This window comes from Cetorhinus maximus, chromosome 19, assembly GCF_964194155.1.
Source record: "Cetorhinus maximus chromosome 19, sCetMax3.hap1.1, whole genome shotgun sequence".
NCBI lineage: Eukaryota > Metazoa > Chordata > Chondrichthyes > Lamniformes > Cetorhinidae > Cetorhinus > Cetorhinus maximus.
The window spans coordinates 40,013,164-40,032,081 of NC_135897.1; the positions used below are offsets into that span (position 1 = coordinate 40,013,164).

General features: G+C 42.9%; 1 protein-coding gene across 3 annotated transcripts in view; it reads right to left on the reverse strand.

The window, feature by feature from the left end:
* Positions 1-2,406: 2,406 nt before the first annotated feature.
* Positions 2,407-18,918, reverse strand: part of LOC144693761 (uncharacterized) — a 92,711-nt gene continuing 76,199 nt past the window's right edge. For 2 of the 3 annotated variants that reach the window (XM_078563765.1, XM_078563763.1), the window contains 3 exons: positions 14,420-14,497; positions 5,817-6,101; positions 2,407-2,917 (listed from right to left, as the gene is read on the reverse strand). In XM_078563765.1, coding sequence (XP_078419891.1) covers positions 2,901-2,917; positions 5,817-6,101; positions 14,420-14,497 — 380 coding nt within the window. In that variant the 3' untranslated portion in view covers positions 2,407-2,900. The remainder of the gene's footprint in view (positions 2,918-5,816; positions 6,102-14,419; positions 14,498-18,918) is intronic. The other variant, XM_078563764.1, reaches the window with a different exon arrangement.

Below are 18,918 nucleotides of genomic sequence, written 5' to 3' on the forward strand. Positions count from 1 at the left end.
AATATTTGTTTAGTTTCACTGACATTTCCTTATTCCCCATTATAAATTCTCCTGTCTCTGCCTGTAGTGGGCATTTATCTTTGCTAACCTTTCCCTTTTTACATACCTATAGAAGCTTTTACAGCCTGTTTCTCGCTGGTTTACTTTCATATTCTATTTTCTCTTTATCAGTTTCTTGGCCCTCCTTTGCCGAATTCTAAAATGCTCCCAATCCTCAGACTTACTACTTTTTTTGGCAACTATATAAGCCTCTTCCTTTGATCTAATACAATCTTTAACTTCTCTTGTTTAGCCATGGTTGGATCACTTTTCCTGCTGTGTTTTTGTGCCTCAAAGGAATGTAAATTTGTTGTAAACCATGTATTAATTCTGTAAATGCTAAACATTGCCTGTCTCCTGTCATACCTTTTCATGTAATTTCCCAAGCTATCACAGCAAATTTGCCCCTCACATTGTTGATCAGCAGCGTGCCCGCCAACAATTAAGAGGCCTACTGAGGCCATTAAAGTCATAATTAAAAGACATTTTTTGCTGCCCATCCAACCTTACGGTTGGCAGGCAAGCCAAAAGGCCAAGCCCTCTTTAGATTTTTTAGGAAACCTCATCTACGGGTTGGATGAGGTTTCTAACAGCAATTAAAAATTAAATAAAAATTATAACATTTCATTTCATTAATAACATTTCCCTGTTCATGTGACAGAGTCATATGAGGGGACATGTTTTTTAACATTTTAAAATCTTTATTTTTAATTCTTTAAATCTTCAGCTCCCTGAGGCAGCTTTGTGCCTCAGTGAGCTTTTCCTGCGCACACCCACATGCATGCGCGAAGTTCCCCACTCACCGTCCTCCTTCCCCCTGCAGCTGAGAGCTGTAGCACGCATTTCACGCATTGGCCCGCCAGCGTGAAATCGCGATCACGGCCCGATTGCGGGCAGTGGTCGGCTTCCCGGCCGCTCCTGTTCACCCTCGCCGAGCCCACCCAACAAGTGCAAAATCCTGGCCTAAGTTTTTGCCAGGTCTACAAATTTGCCACCTTCTGGTTCACTTGCCAATTAACTTCAATCTGTGTCCTCTGGTTCCCAATCTTTCTGCCAGCAGAAGCAGTTTCTCCTTGTTTACCCAATGAATAGCCTTCATGATTTTGAAAACCTTACCCTTAACTTTCTCTGCTCTAAGGAGAACAACTCAGCTTTTCTATCTTCCCACTTCACTGAAATTCTACATCCCTGGTACCATTATAAATATGGCTATAAACATTTATAATGTAAAAGGTTGACAGGACATATACATAGATGCATGATTTTTTTAATAAATAGATTATAGATTTATAACCATTCTAGTGAGTGAAGGCAGTTTTCAGGGTATTACTATGCCAATGCAGATCTGAAGGTACCAGGTTCAAATACTGGACTGCCAGCACCCAAGGCACTAAACGTCAGTGAGAATCAGCATCTTCAGTGAGGGAATGAGTGAAATGGGGAAGAGTTATAAGAGTTTGCCTGTCTTTTCATAAAGCGAATTAAAACCTAAGTGAAAAATAAGTTGAAGTTTTGAAATTACAACTGGATACACTTGCAAAATCAAAATACAAATCATAAATGCTTTGATCTAGTAAAGTCATCTTAAATATGCACTCACCTTGTGCTGCTCCCATTGCTCCTCCACGTGCTCACCTACCTTAACAAGTAGCACTCACCAAGGAAAGCTCGCCTATGGCCTCCGATCGTTGGCCTTTAAGTACTTCCTTTGAAGCTGTCAATTGGAATTTTATTTTCAGTGTAACTCTTGATGGCAATCCAATAAGTGCCAGGAACAGTTACGCATGCACACTCGATAGGGTGGCCAGCACCGCAGGTCACCAAAATTAGACATCTTGCAACACATGTCGGGTGACACATCCTGCACGAGATGCATAATTGCGTATGTGGTCAACACTAGGATGTACGGACATAACGTCACCATGTTTGGAAATTCTGTACTATAGGAGCAACGTGGGGCGTGGGGGATGTGGTGGTGGAAAAAGTATTACAAGAAACCTGACTTTTGCGTCTCTGTTGTATCGAGGTTTCTGCAGACTAGGAAAGGAACACAGGCCCTTGCCAGTGCTTTACTAAGGTAAGTGGACTCAGGGATGAAATTCTGGATGTGAAGCCATCTAGTACTGGACAGTAGCCAGACTGGATAAAAACCAGTGTCAGGTACAAAACCAGATGCCTGGCCACCCTAGCACTCAACTCGCATAGATATGTACTCACGCTCATTGGTGTCAGTCACTCACTTAACCAGTCTAGTTGTGTGCTTTCCCTAATGCAGTCATAGGGCAGAGTAGAAGCTCCCCCAGGCTGGATGTGGCCCGTGGGCCATGGTTTGCCCATGTCTGGATTAGAAAGAAATGAACTATACTATTTCATATAAAACTTGATTTTATTTTAATTTCTCAATGAAAAAGACATGACTGTGATTAAAATTCTAAACATCAATTTAAAAGTAAGCTTTCTAGGCATTCAAAACAGGTCTCTGTACATTTTCTGTGACACTTTGTAATCACATTTTACATTGGCTTTTTGCTTTAAGAGTAAAAAAGCTTTACATTATATACAAATGAAGCTCACTGCTTATAAGAGATAAACAAAAGTCCACATTTTTAAAGGAAGAAATATATACATTTACCAATTTATTTAATGTTTTTGTAAAAGTAACTTGTCTATAGTTTCTTATTCAAATAGTAATGTACAAAAATTAATGTTTCATTTTAAGTCCCTGCTTTTTTATAAAATAGACAATGTAGAAAAATGTAATCTGCAATTAGGCAAACGGCAAATGATTGTGGCAATGGTTCCATAATGGATTTTAAAGACTTCTCCTCACATAGTCTACTCATCATGTTCCTCATGCATCCTTATTGATTACAGAAACCTAGGAGAAGACAACAAAAAAACAAAATGGAGATAAAAGTAAGAAATAAAGAGAACAAAAAAAGGCATGGACAAACAGATCTGTAAGGAGATTTCCACTGGACTTAAACTCAACAGTGGCTCAATCTGGTGGTACAGAGCTTAAAAAGATTCTGGATGAATGCCGTTCAATTTATAGCCACTGTCCTGTCTGGCTGTGTTTTCAAAAATATAGTTAGAATACAATGGGTGTGATTTTAACTCATTCAAAACCTATCCACTTGCACAGAGCTAAAGTCGAGCCTATAATGGCTCTGAATTGCTGTGGGTGTTCACCTGACCTCCTGCTGTAACTTTGACAGGACATGAAGCTTTGGAGAAATGCCATAAATGGCTGGAAGCAGCTACCATTTGAGGGCCTCATCATTCTATTGCTGAGGTTATGGCAGGAAGTTGGGACAATCCCTGTGGAAATTCAGGGCCAATGCTCCTGTTTAAGAATGATTCAACTTAACTATAGAAAATTGCAGTATATTGGTAAATCTCTTATTAATTTGATTACTATGAACTCAGTAGACATAAATTTCTTATTAATTTTGTATTCAACCATTTCATATTGGAATTATTTTAGTTTGCTGCAGCTCAATGTAAGTGCAACGAATTTTTCCACTGAGCTCAAATATAAATAATTTAAGAAGTGCATGTAATTTATGTGTCAAATTTAACATTGGGATAGAATTTCCACTCTAGGTGCAATCAGTGATCTGGCACAAAACTACATTCAAAATTGAACTAGTTTTGAGAAGTTTTTTTTGTAAGTTTCTGCTCAAATGCAATTGCGTATCACTGATTGTTATATCTGCTGTGAACCATCACAATCAGGCAGTGTTTTAAAACATAATTTGTAAAAAACACTTTGTATTAAAAAATATTTCTTCACATAGTGAAGAGCAGTAATTTGAGGTAGTTTGATTAATATAGCTGAAAATGGGTTGATCACAAAAAATAAAGGACTTTAATCTGTATGTAGTCCATCATCTGTAATTAACCCAACTTTAAATAACTGGAAGTGACTTTTTAAATTATATAGAACCATTTACTAATTATATTGGGGCATGGCAGCCAATTTCTTAGCAAATAAAAACAAAATGCATTCAAAAGCTTTTAAAATGTTAGTGTCTTTGCACCCAAAAGATCCATCTTATTTTTTACAGCTTCCTCAAAGGCCTGCAAAGGAATGCAATGAGGGGGAACTCCCAATGTTGATTCATTTGTACTGGGAGTGCGGCCAGTTTTGTGGGCAGGGGCAGATTCTAGTATAAAATTTTCCAATCTAGTGCAAAAGATTGCTGAAAACTCCAGTTGCAATGAACGTAATTTGTGCTTAAAATTCCATAAGCTTTTACGCTGGATTCCTGATTTTGGCAAAACACAAACAAGCAGAAACTCCAGGCCCATATTTTTGAATCTATTACTCTCAGCTCTTAATCTGTCCTCTTGAACATGATTTTACTGACTTCAGTGACCATTCTAGACAATCAAATGAAAGCAGCATATGTAGTTTGTTGGAAAAATAAGCAACATCCTCATTTGTGTGTGCTATGTTTAATACAGTGATTGGGTGCATCGGTTATGAATCCTGCAATCTCCAACACACTACCATTCTGTCTTGATGAAACCTATCACCAAGCATAAATGCCCACTGTTATTGTCTCTTTGGAAGACGTTTTTCATTGTTAAAATGAAGGGTTTTAATATCCCCACTCAATTTTTATCTCAATTGTGGTGAATAGAAATTCTAATGAGGTCAGTTTTTCACTGATGAGTTAGCTCAATATGTATTTGTTAGCCTTAGCAGCAGAATCCTGGCCTATCAGGACCTGCCTGCAATAATGCTGATTTCATGTCACATCCACTCATGTAGTACAGTAGTGATCAAGGACAGTAATAGAGCTCTGTACAGTGGGGAAACTAGAAAATTAAGCTGAGCAGCAAATTTGTACAGTTTGATTAATTGACAAAGCCGTTTCGGGATTTTGAAAGACTGATTTAATATCCATCAAATCAGAGCCGAAGTACTTGTTTTATTTATGTAATCAACCCCTGAGATCTGAAATCAGCAACAGAATCAACAACAGTTCATGGTTTAAAAACTGTCTTATGTTATCTACTTGTGTAGATTGTATTATAAATTAAGTTTGTATATAAATTTCTTCTAGTATTTGTAATGATCAATATAAAACACTAGGATCTTTGATTTAACATGAAAGAGACTGTAATGTAGAAGTAATCAGTGCACTTGGGGGATTTTTAAACAGTTTAATACACTCACCTGTCTAATGTGCTCCTGAGTTAGTGTTGCTAGGCTGATTAACATGCCTGTGAGCAGCATAGTTTAGAAGTTCCATGGCAGTTAGTTAGGATGGGACATAGCCCACAGTGGGACCCTCCCCAGCAGTCAGCCCTTTCGCACTAAACATAGCACTGGGTTATTAGATGTAACAATCGCATGACATCAAGAGCGTTTAACTGTTCTACTGATGAATTAACTCCAACTGAGAGGATGAGGTAATCATTACATAATAACCGCTACATGATTGCAGGGGAGAATTAAAACAAAAAATTGCTGCGTGCTTGCCTCGAATTGCATTAATAAGGGCGCAACAAGCAACTGTATATTTTAAACACAATTTTTTTTAATGAACTTTAATGTGCCATTTTTGGGACAGAAAATAAGGACCAGCGTAGTGAAGGATAAAACTGTCAATTTTAGCAATTCGTCCAGTTTTTCTTCCAGTTCTATTGGCCGCTGCTGCCATTTTTTTAGCCACTGAACAACAGTGGAAAGCACCCCCTCTGTTTATATAATTGGATTTTTTCTACAACATCTCAAAGAATTAAAAAAAAACATTTTTCTGTACCTTCTAGGAGGATCCTGGCTTCAGGTTCAATATTAGCATCTATGAGTTTTTTCCAAAGATTGGAAGGCGTTGCATTGTTCAATTCCTTAGTTTTCCATGTTTGCAACATCTGAAATATTTGTATTGTAGGGTCTGCATTTTTGTCCTTAATTTTCTCAATATCTTGGGACTGCAGATCAAGACAACTAATGGCAAAGACTTGCCAATTACTTCCCAGTTTTGCAGCAAACTGCATTAACTGCTTCTCAGTAATAATGTTATTCTTATTGCATGTTTGTCCATCTGCTGCAAAAAAAATGCATTAAAATGAATTGGCCACGATAGAATCATTTGTAAAGCTTCAATAAGTTGTTAAAAAAGATCTTTATAACTGCATGGCAAATCATGTGTAACTTGCTGGCATTTGACTTCAGGATTAATGCATTATAGATTTGAGTTCATTATCAAACTAAACCAAAGCACTTGGATTCCATACAGCGGAAAAATTATAAAATGTGTCATCTCACCAGATCACAGTGATTAAATATTGCATGTTAGTTCTAACCTTTTCTTTATTGCTGTCAAGCAAAATAAATATACTTCAAATCTGTTGCTACTTTACAAAAGCTTACTGCAAGGTTCAGGTCTATGAGTGTTTACAGGGCATTTATTTAACTGTCAAGTTAAGCTGTCAGCACCAGGCCACAGCAAGATGATGAGGGAGAGAGGGATTAGAAAGGTTGGCGGGGTGGTCAGCGGGTAGATTGGAGGCCATAAGGAAGACTGGAGGTTGGAGCAGGTGGGAAGATCAAAAGCCAGAAAGCATATTGGAAGCAAGAAGAGAGATCATGATCTGGATTGGGGGCCATCAAGGTCAGAGGGAAAATAAGAGTCAGGGATTGGTGGATATTAAAGATCAGAGTGTGGGGGTGGTTGCGGGTGGATGTTGGTGGGGTGATCAGGTCGGTGGGGGGGAGATCAGAAGCCTTGTGGAGGGGAGTGGAGGTCTTGGGGAAGATTAGGATAATTTGGGGTGGATGAGATTGGAAGTATCAGTGGGGGTGGGGATCGGAAGAGTGGTTGGTGGAGGTGATCTGAAGGGCCTCGGAGTGAGGGTGGGAAATCTGATCATGGCGGGTGGGTGAAGTGGGTAAACTGGATTTAGTAGGTAAATGGAAAGACACTTAGCTCCTCGATGCATGAGTTCTCGCCTCCTTTTAGCCAATAGTTTTCCTGAGGCCTGAGAAACTCAGCTAGCCAGTGTTAAATTTAATATGCTGCTTAAATATGAGGTACATAGCTGCATTACAATAGTTAAATTACCAGCTTGGCTCCTGGGACTAGGCTGGTTGCCTACAGCCCTCCCAAACCCCTATCCTACCTCTGTTAAAACAGGAAGTGGGTTGTTTGGAGATGGGTTGGGTTTGGGATTCAGATTTTAAGCACTTAAGCATCCAAACCCACCTGTTTTAGGGGGTTAACATCCCACCCTATGATTTAGGATGGAATCTGTCAGCTATGTGCTTTTTTTTATTGTGCTGCCTTCTCATTTTTAACAAATCACATTTCCCCATCAATTAAAGTGACCAAGAGATTTGCAGTGTTCTTGTTATCCAACTTTCTCCCCTCCTTTCCTAAATGTGTTGACTCCGGTTAAGGAGTGGTTCCACAGACACCAGTTACTCTCCAGCATTTGACCCAAGTAGCCAGTCCTCGTGCACAAACTGAAACTGTAAATGTCAGTCAGCTGTTCAACTATTGATCACATCCAGGCCCTCTGCTGTTCTCCGCTGACATTCACATACACGCGCTCCAGCAGAGGTCACTGCATAATTATCAAGTGTGGGAAAGCTGATTGATTTTCATCCCTTCTCTAGTTCAATGGTACTGAACACCCCCTTGTAGCACACCTACCCGAATCTGATGGACATCAAACAATTCAGCACAGAGCAGGTCATCGATCCTGGGGCCATCCTCGTCTGTTTGCCTCATGTTTAACTTTGATGTTATAACCTTTGAGGAACTGCTTTGCGTCTATTGTGAATTTATGAGGTAAACTGGCAGCTGCAGTAAATGTAGAAGGGCATTCACAGCAAGGTGTCAACTTACAGCATGCTACAAATATGATTTTCTGCTGCCTAGTCAAATGGATTTTCTGCAGATTAAAGGCCTGTGCCATTCTTGTCACAGGCTTACAGATAAATCAAATCCAATTGATTACAATAGTGGGAAAGTGTATTTCTCCAGCACAATATAGTAGAACTTAGTTATATATGGGCAGAATCTTCTGGTCAGTGTGCGGGGGTGAACCCCGCTCGCCAATGCGTAAAATGACGTGCGGTGGCATCGGGCATCCTCCCGACGTCACCGCGTGTCATTCCGATCTTCAGTTCGGCGGGTGCGCACTAGAGTTGGCTGCGCGCCCACCGAACTGTCAAAGGCCTATTAAGGCCATTTATCAACTAACTGAAGTACTTGTCAGGACTGCCCGTCCAACCTTAAGGTTGGCGGGCAGGCGAAGAGCCCAGGCGGCCTTCGCATTTTTCATGGCACCTCATCCACGGGCGGGATGAGGTTTCATGAAGGGTTTATAACTTTAATAAAAATTTTTATTAAAATTCATAGACATGTCCCAACTCATGTGACACTGTCACATGAGGCGACATATGTGAATTTTTAAAAATTCTTTTTTTCCATTTTTCACAATCAAATGAATCTCCCTGAGGCAGCTACATGCCTCAGGGAGATTTCTGCGCTCTTTCACATGCATGCCTTAATTGGCCCGCCCACGTAAAATGGCGGCGTGCAGCCAATCGCAAGCGGCAATCGGCTGCGCACCCACCCCCTCTCAGCCTGCCCGACAGGGAGAAAATTCTCCCCTATGTTTGGCCACTCAGTCAGAGATCCCAAATATGAAAGATTGCTGCTTAGGGTTCTTTGGATAAGTTCCACAAAGAATTCCTTTGTTTCCTGGTATCCTTTTCTGACCTTTTCCATATTCTTCACTTCCAGGCCCTGATTTTAACCCCTCTACTGCCTCTTATTTCATGCAAACTCAAGGCTTGCCTTGAGGAGGCTAAGAGGAGATTTGATAGAGCTGTTTAAAATTATGAAGAGTTTAAATAGGGTAAACACAGACAAAGTGGGTGGAATCTTGTGGAGGAGACAGGGGTCTCATCTGTCAGCTGGAGAGCCAGCAACAGACCCACATTGCATTCTGTAGGGAAAAGCCTGCTGAATCATGAGCCAGTCAGGCAGTGGAGAGGCCATGGGTGGTCCTTCCATAGGATCAGGACCATGGGGCAAGAAGTCCCATCTACTGAGAGCTGTCAGCCAATCAGAGGCTGGCAGTTTTTCTGTTCAGCAGCATTGGCAGGGAGATGGTGGCTGCTGCAGGAATAACATCCACTGGAGGCCCAGGATTGAGGGGCGACCCAGGCCAGAGGTAAATAATGGCAGGAGGTGGGGTGGGGGGAGAGTGGTATAGAGGATCAGCAGGAAGGGCTAGGTGGTTGATTCTCAGTGCCCCCCCACCCCCCACCTTCCTAATGCCACGTCCCTTGATCAGGTCTTTGAATGTTGTACCTCGCCCGCCCCAGGAGACCACAAGTGGCCTACACGGGTTTGCTTGTCACACTCCCTGTGTGGTGACAGGCCCGTCCACCGCTGGGTTAATACAGGAAACAAGAAGATGCTCTTAAGTGGGCATTCATTTTCCACTTAAGGGTCTCAGTTGGTGGCAGAGCCTGGGGCCTTCTCGCCATGGATTTAATCCACGTGCCACCACCCCATCTGATTAAAGTGATTCCAATGGCTGAAGGGTCAATAACTAGAGGGGCATAAATTCAAAGTGACTGGCAAAAGAACCAGAGGGGACATGAGGAAATACGTTTTCATGCAGTGGGTAGTTAGGATTTGGAATGCACTGACAGATAGGGAAGTGGATACAGATTCAACAGTAGCCTTCCAAAGGGAATTGGATACATACATGAAAAGAATAAAATGCTGTGATATGAGGAAAGAGTTGAGGAGTTGGACTAACTGGATTGCTCTTTGAAACAAACTGTGCTGTGTTATTCTATGATTCTAGAACATGCTCATAGCGGACAGACTCTGACAGTAAGCAGGAGGTCAAAAAATAGTCCCGTCAACTTTTTATTGAGGCAGTTAAATACTTGCCCACATAACAAATTTGACTGTACTTCAAAACTACTTCATTGCCTTGTAAAACATTTTTAGAAATGCTGAGAGCTTAAAAGTCACCATATAAAGTGTAAGCTTAGCAGTCCTTGTCATGATATGTTATTTTACAACTTTCCTCTGTCACATATTTATAACCTGGATCCAAGGATGAAGCACCACTATGTCAAGGTAAATATATACCAACCAAGTGCCAATGCAAGAGTATTCTATTGGCATAGATCAATGATATGTTGCCCTCTACTGTACATTGCTTTAATTGCACCATATTGGCCCAGAATTTGCTGGGAAAATAGCAGAGAGTGAAAACCCCAGCAACTTGTACCAAGAAGGAAATATGCCATGAATTGTAAATGGCCACAAGTTGCTGTACGATTTCTGCCACTCCCTTTGTAACCCTCACAAAATTGGGAGTTCAGCCTCAGCTCCTCTGAGTTTCAAAAAATTGCTAGATTAACGTTTTAGACATGAATTAAATGCACCACAGAAAACTAGGGATGGTATTTAGGACATATAGGGCGGAATTTTAACTGTGGTGCGCCATTCCCGAGAGCGGAATAGGAAGTGGGAGCCACTTCCACCTACTTTCTTTTTGCTGATTCCAATTAAAATTTAAAATGCTGGTGCCGTACATGGGAGGCACATGCGATCACGCAGTGGGGGAAGCTTTACAGTAGTGAAACTTGCTGTCAGTCAGCAATGCAGCAGGTATGGGTGGGCTATAAAAGGGGAGGGGGGGAGGAGGAAGGGGGAGGGAGAGGGGGAGGAGGGGGGGGGAGGGGGAGGGGGCAGGGAGGGGGAGGGGAGTGGGGTGTTTGTTTACCTTTGCTTTTTCTACCTTTCTCACCCTGTAAGAATTGGTACTTACTCTACTACGAGGAAAGGAGTTAGCTGTTTGTTAGGTGTGTATCTGGTAAATGGTTAAGGTCTGTTCCAGTCCTAAGGTTTAAAATAGTATACAAATTGGTGGTAAGGTGAATAAAATTTATTTAAAAATCATAAATAGGTGAATAATATAACTAAGTAATTAATTATAACACATTAAGGATGGCAGAATAGGTGATGTGTCAAGGCTGCAGCATGTAGGAACTTGTGGACGCTGGTGTGATCCACGGGCAAACAAGTCTGCAGTAAGTTTTTGCAGCTTGAGGAGCTTCGACTCAGCCATTCAGCTGGAGGCTGAGCTGCAGACACTACATCAGGGAGGGGGCAGGTTTCCTGGATGTTTTGTACCGGGAAGCAGTCACACCACTTAGGATAGAGCCTTCTGATTTGGTAGTGATCAGGGAGAGGAGGGTGTGACTGCGAGTGAGGCAGGCAAGGGGACCCAGAGGGCAGGAGTGTCAGCCTCTGCAATTGCTCAATAGGTTTGAGGTTCTCTCTGCTTGTTTGGATGAGAGCAGGGGGCTGCAGGGTGGATGAGCAAACTGACCATGGCATCGTGATACAGGAAGCTATTGAAGTCGGGGGAGCAAAAAGGAATGTAGTGATAGTGGGGGATATTTTAGTGAGGGGGATTGACTCTGTTCTCTGCAGCAAAGAGCGAGAGTCCAGAAGGCTGTGTTGCCTGCCCGGTGCCAGGGTTCGGGACATCTGCTCAGGGCTGGACAGGAACTTGTAGTGGGAAAAGGGGGATCCAGTTGTCGTGGTCCATGTAGGTACCAATGACGTAGGTAGAACTAGAAAAGTGGTTCTGTGTAGACAGTATGAACAGTCTATACTAGACCTGGTATTGTGCAATGAGATAGGATTAATTAATGACCTCATAGTGAAGCCTCCCCTAGGTAGCAGTGATGATATTATGATTGAATTTTACATTCAGTTTGAGGTTGAGAAGAATGGATCTAAAACTAGTATTTTAATCTTTAATAAGGGCATGAAAGCAGAGCTAGTGAAAGTGAATTGGCAATTTAGGTTAAGGGATAGGTCAATAGAAATTCAGCGGCAGATATTTAAGCGGATATTTCAGAATTCACAGAACAGACACATTCCAACGAGAAAGAAAAATTCCAAGGGGAGGACCCACCATCCATGGTTAGCTAAAAAAGTTAAAGACAGTACCAAACTTAAAGGAAAAGTATATAATTGCGCAAAGAAGGCAGGTCAGAAAATTCAACAGAATATAAAAAACAGCAAAGAATGACTAAAAGGTTAATAAGGAGGGAAAAATTAGAGTAAGAGAGAAAGCTAGCTAGAAATATAAAGACAGATAGTAAGAGTTTCTATATTTATAAAAGAAGAGTTAACAAAGTGAGTTTTGGTCCTATAGAAAGTGAGTCTGGGGAGTTAATAATGGAAAATAGGGAGATGGCAAATGAATTGAACAGGTATTTTGCATCAGTCTTCACTATAGAGGATGCAAGTAACATCCCAGAAATAGCTGTAAATCAGGAATTGGAAGGGAGGGAGGAACTCAAGAAAATTACAATCACCAGGGAAATAATACTTAGCAAATTGTTGGAACTGTGGATTGGCAAATCCCTGGGTCCTAATGGACTTCATCCTAGGGTCTTAAAAGAAGTGGCAAGAGAGGTAGTTGATGCCTTGGTTTCAATTTTCCAAAATTCACTTGATTCGGGGAAGGTTCCATTAGATTGGAAGATAACGAATGTAACTCCTTTATTCAAAAAGCGAGGGAGACAGAAAGCAGAAAACTAAAGGCCAGTTAGCTTAACATCTGTCATAGGGAAGATGCTAGAATCTATTATTAATGATGTTATAACAGGGCATTTGGATAAATGGAATATAATGTCGGAAAATGTGAGGTTGTCCATTTTGATAGGATGCATAAAAAAGAAACATATTACCTAAATGGTGAGAGCTCTGACATGGCGAGGGATCTGGGTGTCCTAGTGCATGAATCGCAAAAGGTTAGTATGCACTGGTAAAGCTGGGGGGAGGCGGTGGTGCTGCTGTTTCACTGGGTGGGGATGATGAGGTGAGGGGTGCAGGCTGGTCAACAGCAAGGGTGTTGAGGAGGGCGCTCTCACAATGGGTCATTGGGCCTCCAACCCCCTCGTGGCACTGAGTGCCTTTGACTGAGGGGCTCCCCCAAACCTCCCCCCGCCGCCCCCAGGAGCTGAGAAGCTGGCCACGCGTTTTAGTTGCTATAAAAAGTTGCATGGTGACAGGCCTGCCTGCAGCTAGGCTAATACCAGCGGTAGCGGGATGAGACCCTTAAATGGTCATTAATTGGCCGCTTAAGGGCCTCAACTGTTGGTGGGTCGGACAGGTTAACCATAGGTCTTCCCGCCCAGAACTTAATTCTGGCAGAGATGGGAAGGCTGCGAGGTTCAGGCTTGTCAGTATCCTGCCTAATTAAATTCCCTTCCTGCCTCCAAGCTTGTCACCAGCAAGAACCGAAGATTCTGCCCATTGCACTCACTTTTTATTGAATGTTCCTGTTAGTGTCCAGTATTGTACTCGCCACTCTGTGGGACAAGGCTGAACTTGCAGGATCAGCTGGCCCTCCCTTCTTTGCATTGTAAAGGACATTGTCCAAGAGTAATCTCAGCGGGGATAACTGAAACATTGTAGGTGAATTCAAAGCCCTGGTTGCACTCTGCCAGCTAACACCCTGAGATGGACCCACATGTGGACAGTACGCCACTGCCCTTTAAGCCTCTCATTTTCATACCTTGACTGACTCTCACCACCCCAGGACGCCAAGCCTTTTCCACTTCACTCCTCCATGCCCCAACCCAGCTCCACATCTCTCCTCACCACTGAATCATCCTTGTCAGTCCCAAGCAAGCTGCCATTCTAGTCCCCTCCCTTGTTGCCAAACAGTTCAACAAGGAAAACTGCTCAGGCACAAAGCCGACTGTACCATCTTTAAGCAAATGTGAACTGGGTGCCACGAGATTCTTGTGTGCCGCTGACTTTATCATGAAGGCAGGATGTAATTAGAAAACGTTTTAATATAGTGAGCATTTGTGGAATGCATGGGATTACAAGTTGGAAACCACCATGGGACAATGTGAAGCCCAACCCGCCACAAACACACGACTGAATTAATCTCCAAATCTGAAACTGCCGTCCGGAAAGCGAAATTTCAACTCCCGCCTAATTAAGTCACCACACCCACCACACTTGCCACTCTTGCAGGCCCCAAAAAATTCATCCCCTCCACACCCACCCAACCCCACCCCACCTCACGGCCTCTTCTAGTGACATGATTTAAGTTCCTGCAATGCCACTAAGATATCTAAGCAAAATCACCGAAAATAGGGGTAATAGGTGCATGAAAGTACATCCCAAGTTTAAGGTACTCTCAGGGGTTCTGATGAATTGACAAGTGGAGTTCTTGTAGTTTAGAAACTGATATCATGATGATTGTAGCCCCATAAATTGGTTATGACATGACATACCATCTTCTTGCACACATTCCGTTTAATTCCATTGAATAGTTTGAAGTACCGTACTTGTATCATTCCATCGTAGTCTTTTGGAACTGTTCCCTTCTGGAAAGCAGTCACTGCTTGATTTCCTTCTTCGGTTTTCTTAAGGACAAAGAATTATTCACTAACACTTGACTGACAAGTTTATTTTTCACAAGAACACAACAGCAACATGACTTTTTATAATGCCTTTAATGTAGTAAAACATCCTAAGGCGCTTCTCAGGACTGTTCCCAAATTTGACACAAGATAAATATAAATGAGGCTCATGTAGCATAAGGGGTTAATTCTAACTGTGTAATATGAACTGATACAATGTCACGTGGTTTGCTCTCTCTTACAGCATTGTGTAAAGTGCAGTCAGCACAGTAAGTGTTTCTCAATAAAGCTTCTGTTTTCCATACCTCAACAGACTCTGTAAATATTCTGTATAAATCTAACAATATAAAGAATATTATAGTTCACATTAGGTTATTCAACTCATGAGACCCTATAGTCTGCTCTCAAAGCATGTAACTCTTTTCAAATAATTTCAGGGTACTTGCCTCCAATACATTACTTAGAAGTCTAATCTATTCATCAATCACTCTTTAAGTGCCGTTTAGTAGTTTGCACCAGTGGCTCATTGTCCTCTTCCCATTGTTCAGTTTAAAGTCGTATCCTAAATCTACCTTTCCTATACCATGTACTATACACCTCTGTAAGATTTCTCAGTTGCCCCAAGACATGGTCTGACCGCAGTTTGAGAATGACAACTTCTGACTGGTGCTATATAGTTCAGTATCTATTTACAAAGTTAATTTCTGCTCCAGTAAGTGAATCTGTTGTTTATGAAAACAATAGATTTCTTTCAACATCATCCTTAACCATTTTAACACTGTTAATAAGGTACTTAAGTCAGCCTTTTTCTTCCTGTATGCAATACTTTACAGTTCTGTCTATTATTGCTCTGCCCATTTACATGTTTTGTCCAAGTCATTTTTTAAAATTCCTCCTCCTTGTTTGGTATCCTTGTGAAACTCACCAGTTTGAATTGAGTTTCTAAATTCAAGTCATTAACTTAGAAATAGTCCGATCCAACGGGTGATATTTAGGATAATCAATGAGATATCCCACTGTGTTTCCGCCACCCTAACATCATTCCCCTTTCCAATCTTTCACCCAATTTCTTACCCATTCTCAGGTGTTTAAGTTTAAATAACATCCACTTTTAACATCAATAAAACATTAGGAAATAACAAGCTCAGTAATAAAGAATAAGCAGAGCTCATTTAAATCTGTGCGACTCCTCCAATGGTACTTTAGGAATATTCATTAAAAAGATGAGCTAGAAAATGTAGTTAGGGAAAATAGTCCGTGATTTAATTTTGCATCAAACTAGTGTGATTGGCATGTTGATGTGGCAGAAGCAACTCTTCATTTATCCAGTTCCAAAATACTACTTCTAGCTTCTGCTTTGCATATCAGTGAGAAAGGCAGATAATCTTATGTTATTCTGTAAAATAAATTATGTTGGACCATCCAGCCAGCCAGTTTTCCTTCAATTTGGTAATCAATACAGATTAGTTTACCATACATCCTCTTTTAGCTTTTTACCCAAAGATGCTGTAACATCTTTCCCTGGTCTGTTTCCCTCTTTTAAAGGCAATGGGTGGAATCGTCCCAGATATGCACCAAGTGTAGTAGCAAACGGGGAAAAAAGACGTTTTACCCGCCGGCTGCAATTGTGGGTTTTCAAACTGTATTGTCCCACACTTGGCACGACTCGTCTCATTAATAATGCATTCACGGGGAACATGCCAGATCACTGGCGGGCGGTCTCAGATTTGCCAGCCACACAGTGACCACAGTGCTTCCTTGCTCCGGGTGCCATATTTAAAGCTCACCAGAGTGCAGCCTACTTCATGTCTCCAGACCAGGACTGCTCCGGGCAACAGAAGGCCCCGAAAGCAAAGAAGATGGCAGCCCTCAAATTTAGTGACACTTCTCTGGGGCACCTGCTGGACGCAGTGGAAGGCTGCTGCGATGTCCTCTACCCTCACTTTGGCCACAGGAGGTACACCAGAGTCACCAATCCAGCCTGGGAGGTGATGGCAGCAGTGGTCAGCACCACCGGAGCACAGAGGAGGTCAGCCATCCAGTGCAGGAAGAGGATGAATGCTCTTATTCACTCAACCAGGGTATGTCAACCACCTCATCACTCTCAACTTACACACTCACAAACCCATCACACACCCACAGGGATCTCACTCAAGGGACAACACCACTAACTCTCACACACACCCTCACATCTCCATCAGACTCATATCCTCTGGCGCTCGCATCCTCATCCCGTCCATGGCTCCGCTCACCACTCAAACATTCCACACAGTGCCATGTGTCCTGCTCTCAATCTCTCCATCTGCTTTCATGCAGGAGAAGCTGGCTCAAAGCAGCAGGGAGAGGTCTCTGACCAGGGATGGAGTGGCCCACATTAGGCCCCTCACTCACTGTGAGGAGTGTGCCATCGCGCTGACTGGTGAGGACGTGGACCTTGTGTGTGGCGACGGTGAGGTCGGCGGCGAACACCCATGTGAGGATCCTGCACCACATCATCCCTCTCTCAACGCAGCTGTGAATGCTCTCTCTCTCTCCTGCTTTTGACTTTGCTGTCATGCACTAATTATCTCTAATATAAAAGCAAAATACTGCAGATGCTGGAAATCGGAAATAAAAACAGGAAATGCTGGAAAAACTCAGCAGGTCTGACAGCATCTGTGGAGAGAAAAACAGAGTTGACATTTTGAGTCCGTATGACCCTTCTTCAGAGCTACAGAGAAGTAAAAATGTGATGAAATTTATACTGTTTTAAGGGGGCTGGAGCAGGTGAAGCTGGATAGAAGGCCAGCGATAGGTGGGGACAAAGGAGAGATTGATAAAGATGTCATGAACAAAAGGACAAATGGGGTGTTAATGGCAGTTGTAAGGGCTAAAGGAGGTGCTGATAGTGGCAAAGGTAAAGCAGAATGTGATAATAGCAGAATAGGAGTAAGCACTGAAAAGAACAACATGGACAAGTAACAGCTGGCCCTTGTGAGGGTGGGGGTGGCGGGGGAAATAAAAAGGATCAAAAATGGGATTAAAGGGGGAATAAAAAGGGGGATAAAACAATGAATAAATGAATAAAAATAAGTGGATAAAAAATAAAAATAAATTTTGTAAAAAGGGGTGAAGACAGAGGAGAGTTCATGGTCTGAAGCTGTTGAACTCATTGTTAAGTCCGGAAGGCTGTAAAGTGCCTAATCGGAAGATGAGGTGCTGTTCCTCCAGTTTGTGTTGAGCTTCACTGGAACATTGCAGCAGGCCAAGGATGGACATGTGGGCATGAGAGCAGGGTGGAGTGTTGAAATGGCAAGCGACAGGAAGGTCTGGGTCATGCTTGTGGACAGACCGAAGGTGTTCCGCAAAGCAGTCACCCAGTCTGCGTTTGGTCTCTCCAATGTACAGGAGGCCGCATTGGGAGCAGCGAATGCAGTAGACTAAATTGAGAGAAGTGCAAGTGAAGGGCTGCTTCATCTTAAAGGAGTGTTTGGGCCCTTGGCTGGTGAGGAGGGAGGAGGTAAAGGGGCAGGTGTTGCACCTTCTGCAATTGCATGGGAAGGGGATGAGGTGTTGGGATGATGGAGTAGACTACGGTGTCCTGGAAGGAAAGGTCCCTACGGAATGCCGCCGGTGTTGGGGGGGGGAAGATGTGTTTGGTGGTGGCATCATGCTGGAGTTGGCGGAAATGATGGAGGATGATCCTCTGAATGCGGAGGCTGGTGGGGTGAAAAGTGAGGACAAGGGGGACCCTATCATGGTTCTTGGAGGGAGAGGAAGGTGTGAGAGCAGAGGGGCAGGAGATGGGTCGGACGCGGTTGAGGGCCCTGTCAACGACCGTGGGTAGAAAACCTCGGTTAAGGAAGGAGGAAGATATGTCAGAAGCATTGTTTTGGAAAGTGGCATCATCGGAACAGATGCGACACAGGCGAAGAAACTGAGAGAATGGGATTGAGTCCTTACAGGAAGCAGGATGTAAGGAGCTGTAGTCGAGGTAGCTGTGGGAGTCACTGGGCTTTTAATGAATATTGGTGGACAATCTATCACCAGAAATGGAGACAGAGGTCCAGGAAGAAGAGCGAAGTGTCGGAGATGGACCATGTAAAGGTGATAGAGGGGTGGAAATTGGGCGCAAATTATCTCTACTTTGGTTCGCAGGAAGCTCTGCCCAGTGACCGACACCCTCAGCCAGCCAGTCCCTCAGTCCCATCCAGGTCCTCAGCTTCAGCCAAGAGGACACCTCCTCCATTGAAGAGCTGGAAATAAGCAGCCTGAAAGATGCGTCACAGTGCTTACTCACACCCTCCACCAGTGCAGAGACACACAGCTCGGTGGGACCTAGATCTAGAGCAGGCTCGGTTCACAACCTGGTGGTCACCGCATGGACACGTGTCTGCAGCAGGAGGAGGCAGGTTCAGCCACTCAGAGGATTGCAGGGGAAGAGG